This window comes from Diadema antillarum, unplaced genomic scaffold (genome assembly GCF_040938485.1).
Source record: "Diadema antillarum isolate AM-2024a unplaced genomic scaffold, OU_Dant_1.0 seq00001213_RagTag, whole genome shotgun sequence".
In the NCBI taxonomy this organism is placed as follows: domain Eukaryota; kingdom Metazoa; phylum Echinodermata; class Echinoidea; order Diadematoida; family Diadematidae; genus Diadema; species Diadema antillarum.
Window position 1 is genome coordinate 387,177 of NW_027272005.1, and position 6,186 is coordinate 393,362.

The 6,186-nt window shown below is 36.1% G+C and overlaps 1 protein-coding gene across 1 annotated transcript in view; it reads right to left on the reverse strand.

The window, feature by feature from the left end:
• The window catches only part of LOC139744811 (epithelial splicing regulatory protein 1-like), a gene marked incomplete at its 5' end in the record, with an annotated part of 29,690 nt that extends 27,029 nt beyond the window's left edge, over positions 1-2,661 (reverse strand). Inside the window, 1 exon segment of the mRNA XM_071655226.1 lies at positions 2,414-2,661. Coding sequence (XP_071511327.1) covers positions 2,414-2,661 — 248 coding nt within the window.
• Positions 2,662-6,186: the final 3,525 nt, after the last annotated feature.

Below are 6,186 nucleotides of genomic sequence, written 5' to 3' on the forward strand. Positions count from 1 at the left end.
AATTTACCTACTAGAACAAATTTAAAAATTCCGCAGTTTGTTTGTTTGTTTGTTTGTTTGTTTCAATTGGTCCTGTTCCAACCTGCCTGCAACTACAAGACTAGGAGCCGGTCTACTAGTGCAAGAATGGGTGTCCTTACGTGGTGTGGGCTAGGCGAGCTTGGAACCGTGTTTTCTCTTCACTCATCGATCGAAACTCGCACATCTATGACAGATTAGTACGCACGATTACCTCATTTGAATGACAAGGCGAAGCCGTATTTGTGACCATTATTTCTTCCTCCTATACTTTCCTCAAAAACCCGTAAGGGTCACCGTTTCAACCGTGGGCGTCTTCAATCAAGGAGAGGTAATCCCAAACAAGGAAATCTGTTGAGACATCTTGGTTGATTGGATGTAAGCAGGAACATTAATCCTGACTGAACACAAGGAATATACATGTGAGTTCCCCTATATGGGCTATCTCCGTGACATGAAGCAGCGATGGTCAGTTAACATAGGTTTAAAAACTAGATTAGGCACACAGTCCCTGATAACTGAATATTCCTATAAAAGCCATGTATACTGAGTACACAATGCTTAGACGAATTTAATTATGAACGTATGTAATCTTAATTCTAATTCATTTTAATTAGTTCATTTTTTTTTTGGCTTGACATCTTATTACGATAGGAATATGATAAAAGATTGAAGTCTTCTGTTCTACTCTTGTTTTGTTAAACTTATGCAGACTTTAAGAACTAAGTTGGACTGAGGAAATTACGTTTTTGCTGCGATAAATGCCTGAGATAATTATTATCTGTGTTACATCATTATAGCGTTAAAATGTATCTTTTAAAGAAATGTCTACGAAATAAATTAAAGCGCGGTTAACTTATTCATAATTTTGTGATGCGGATGCTACGACTACCTTAATTAAGATATATATATATATATCTAATGTGATTCTTTCAAGCTCGTGTATGGTTAAGAAAACGGGCATCCAATAAGATATTGCACAAATTCGTTATACAATGGACAATTGTCTTCTAGGAGATGGCAATTCGTGAGTTAAGTTTGAATGATAACAGTTACGATGATAGTTAAACCCTAGATATCTTTCAAACGCAACCCTTTAAAGGGACGAAGTCGCCAACGGTCCCACACCTCTGTAAATATAACATTTCGGTTGATTATGGCATGTGGTCTTCAACAAAGTTTCCGTTTTCTCTCTTTGGTATATCGTAGCCCATGTTGTAAACAAGCTGTACTGTCTGCAGGCTAAAGTACCTTGACGGATATACAAATGCATGCCGAGTAGCGCTCCCCCGGGACATTGTTGTGCACTATACCCTGATTTTATTCTTTCAGTTTTAAAGGGGAAATCAGAAAAGACTATAAAAAAAAAATGTGAAGTTGTTTGCGTTTTCAAGACACAATCTATCACGCTTTACTGGTCATCAGAAACCACACAACAAAAAGAACCTGGGATACAATCAAAGTTTACTGTTCATGGATGCATTGTTCGGCTTTTTCATAATTGGTGATAATGCATCAAAAAATTGGCATAAAAGAGACCCCATAGATGAATGATCGCGGTTGCAAAAGGTGCTTTGGTATGTTTAGACGCTATGGCAATTTTGATGGCCTGCGTACTTTGCTCTCGAACGAACTTAGGAAAGTCAAGTCACGCACCATAATTTATTAAATCATTCCCACAATATGCATTCTCCTTCCCGATGCTTACAATCCAGCGTTGCAAATTGCCAAAGTGTCGAAATACTTTGTTTGCAATTAGCTGGTCAAAAGCTCATGTTAGTAAGCTAGTAAAGCAATGGTAGTATGAAAGTGTTTTGGAGTTCGAGTTTTCAGGCGAAGACTTTTTGAAGCTTATGTATCATTTTGTGTAAACGTTGCCCATATAGCTGCTAGTAGGAATGTTTACACATAAGCCTAGGGCATCAGTCAAATGTTTGTTCGCTTGTTTTGTTTGTTTTTTAATTTGCCAAAATACACTCTTTGTGTCATGAATATTGTAAACATCCCACGCTTTTCTGTTTATGGTCATGCAAACTAAGTGAAAATCGCTTCCAAATCTCCAGAATTCATTCATTTAAAAGTTTAGTCATTGTTATCAGTCAGTATCTCATGGCAGAGGCACAAGACGACCGCGTCGGAAGCTATACCATAGGCCTAGGACTTATGCAAGCAGAAGAGAACGCAGAAGAACATTGTAACAAGTGTTTGCATGTAACTGATATCGGGAAAATGTACTTATTAAGCCCTCTCTCAGGTGTATTAACACTGTCATTTGCAATTCATACCAACAGGTTGTCGACGGTAAAGGCAGAGTTTAACGTTACATCGGCTTGCAATCATCCAAATTATGACTTATGCATGTATATATATTTTTATTTTTTTTAGGTAAGGATACAATTCGCCATATCCTTGACGTCAGTGATGTGAGGTGCATCCGGGTACCTCTTGCGGAACTCCTTGCGTAGATCGAAGAAGTTAAAGAAGTACTCAGGGAGAGGCACGCCTTTGCTGGTAGACTGTGGATGGAGGCATTGCCTGACGTGAAGTTGGCCGTCAGTGAGCAGGCAAAACGTCTTACCATCATCCCCAGCGAGTTCGTTCTTCAGGTACTGGTCAAACTGTAAAATATGAAAAGTAGAAACTCTATATCATATCAGTACGAAGGTCCATGGTCAGAAATAGACATACCCACACATACAGAGGCGAGTTGATCATGCCAGAAATGAAATGAAAATGTACAGTATTACCGTAATAGGTCAACTAAAAAGACTAATACGATAACTGGATACTGTTAATGAAATGCACTAGCTAAGAAAATAAGAGCAGTGCTTGAAATATACATACAAACGATAGATAAGTAATATTGAAATATACAAAACAACAAACAGATATAGGTAAATAAACTTGCTGAATATAAAAGGACACACAGTGGAAAGGAGATTCGACACATGCAGACATACCGAATGACGTAGGCCCTATATACTCTCATTAGCAAAAAAAAAAATAAGAAAAGAAAAGAAAGTAAACACTTTTTCGAGATTATATTTCTCATATAATGTTTGGCTAAAAGTTAATGTATTATACACCATATTAAAGATAATTTAATTGACTATCAACCCGGTAGGTCAATAAATAGGAAAACTTTACGCATGAGTGAACACCTTTGTTTTTCTCTTCCAGGGCACAAAAGTAAAAATTGCAAAAACTGAGCAAGTTGCGATTCACGCGTAGGCACTCTTCCTTATAACAATGAGAACAAACAAAAATTTCACATAAAAAGCCACATGAATTAACTTGCAAAAATAAACCTATGATCTCTATGACATCTTTAAAGCCCAAAAGATCAATTAAGGCTAAAAGTAATAGAGAAAAATGAAGAATCTTCTGTCAAAACTAAATTCAAATGAAATAAGAAAAGAAGCAATAATTAACAAAATGGCAGAAATTTTAGTTATTTCTTTTTTCAAATTAGAAAATTGTCAATAATGTTTAGTTCTTGAATTTGTCTTGTGAATTCTTTAAAAAAATCTGTTCATTCAACCATGTTTATGCATATTACTCCCTATATCATTTGAAGTTTGAGTTGACAGAAAATTCTTATTTTCCCCCTTTACTTTCCCACTTTGTTTTGTTGGAGGCTATAAAGAGATAAAGAGAACAAAAACTTATTTTTGCTATTTCATTCATGTCTCTCATTGTGTTAAACTGGTCTTTTTTGTCATTGTTATAGTGAAGGGCATTTGCAAATGAAAGGCAACATGTCAATTTTTGCAATTTTTACTTTTGTGCTTTGGGGGACAAAAACGAATGTGTTCACTCATGCATAAGATTTCCTTTTGTATTAACCTACTAGCTTGATAGGCAATTAAATTACCTTTAATATGGTATATAATACATTGATTTTCATCAAAATCTTCTATGAAAAATGTGAACTCGAAAAAGTGTTTACTTTCTTTTTTGCTGAGCGTACATGAAGAAATAATTCAGGAAGGAGAGAAAAGTCGGCCAAAATAAGAAACTGTGTTAAACACTTATTCTTTTGAAATTCTAATCCTCTCTAATTTCTCTACACTCACACACACAGAGACACACAGGCACACACACATACATACATACATAAATGTGTGTGAGGTCTGCCATCAAAATGATCAAGTATCAACTCTAAAAATGATCTTAAAATGACATATAAGATCCCTCCACATATATCCCTCTTATCATGTTGACTTTTACTCTTATAGATTCTTTGCTCAATGAATCGACAAACGACAGCTATTATTTGGTAACCTTATTGCCATTAACCTAAGTCATTCTACTGAAGCTGGTTATTCCGTCCGGCAGAGTGTATCCATTAACACTCTTTCTTATTTGAAATGAATTTCATAGTTCAAGTCGATCCACGTTACTAAGCCAGTGAGATCTGCCATCAACTGTTTAAGTATCTACTCTAGAAAATGATTTTAAAATGACACATAAATTGATACTTTCAACTATATAACCTAAACATAAACTGATTGATTGTAGTGTAAAAGAATAACAATGTGAGAACGTCGAAGCAATGTACAGTGTCCGAAAAGTTTGTTAGATTGCAACTGCATGTGAATAACAGAAAAATTAAAAAGGGAGGTGATAAAATGTCGTGCATATTCTCATTTCTTTTTTTATCGCAAAATAGCCAGAGTATCAACTGCATAACCGTGCCTTGACAGTATCTATTAATGACTTGTCTAGGCATATTTTATTCCTTGAGAAAGCAGCAAAGTTTCTATTGAGTTAAAAGTGAATAAAACTTTGTCTGCTTCACAATAAAAGGAATGTTTTGTCGTTTACTCTTTAAAGATGAACGGCGATCGGACTCTTTGAGAGGAACCTATGTCTCCGAACATAACCAGCGAAGGAAAATGACTGTTGGTGTTTCTCTCACGTATAAATACGTACACTCCCTGGCATGTCTTTAGGTCTCTTTTGTTGCCATTCCGACCCTTGACCTGACTTTGAGAGACATAATTATGCATATCTGATGAACAGAGATAAACAGACCATCCCGAAGGCAACTACACCAACAACGCAAATCAGGGCTTTAAATCGTAACCATTTCTCCATTTCTGTTTCGTGTTCCGTGACATCGTAAAAATGTTTACGCCAAAAGCCCTCGTTTCATCTATTGTTTGTCAGCAGTTTTGGGTTGGGTGAAGAATTTGGGGCTCAAATCCATCAAATATACTTAGAGAAGAATACAACCTCCTCGGGCGGATAAGCTTCTGAGGGGTCGTAACCTCGTTTACTATACAACTCCGTCTAGAGTATAGTCAATAGTGAAGATGTGTTGAATACGACGAAAAGCATGCACCCATACAGCAGCTTCGTTCCATGAAAAAGTTGATTCATACATTGGCGATCTCAGAATTCGTTTACAAAACGTAGTTATAGGCAGTGAAAGAATATCTGAAATACAGTCCTTTTGTGGCATCCTCTTTTATAAGTTATATTCTTATCTAGCTCGTCACGGACATTTTGTTTATTTAAAGATATTCAAGTTGTTGTTTATCATCGTCACTTGCTAGTCCTAAATGCTATCGCCATTTTGTATTTGAGATAAGTACTGTGTATCACAAAAGCTTACTTGACAACACGATTCAGACCGCTCACCAGGCTAGTGCTGTGGAGAGGTAATTTAAGATACTCTACGAATTATCATTTCTTATAACTAACCAATTATTCTTTCAATCACCGATCAGAAGATTACGATTTTATCACCTCAGTGACATACATGAACAATAAATTTGATGTCACAATACCTGTCTGACCACATCAAGTTCCATCTTAGGCTGCAGAGAACGATTAAGTCATGGTGATTGAGAACGTTATCACGCTGGCCGTGAACTTTCCTCAGACATTAAGTTCTTGGAATTATAACTAATACTGATGTTGATTATGAGGGCGAAATCTTATCTTCCATGATTGAGATGTAACATCACACAGCGAAACAAACATCGATGTTTACATCTCAACGAAGACAGCCCTCTAAAATTCTATTTCATTGAAATAAAAAAGATTTTTACATGATCGATTTATGATTGTTGAAAAAGTGTTAATGATAGCTCACGATATTGCAGAATACGTATCAAATTCACCATTAGATTCAGTTCTGTAGTGGACACAACCATAGAC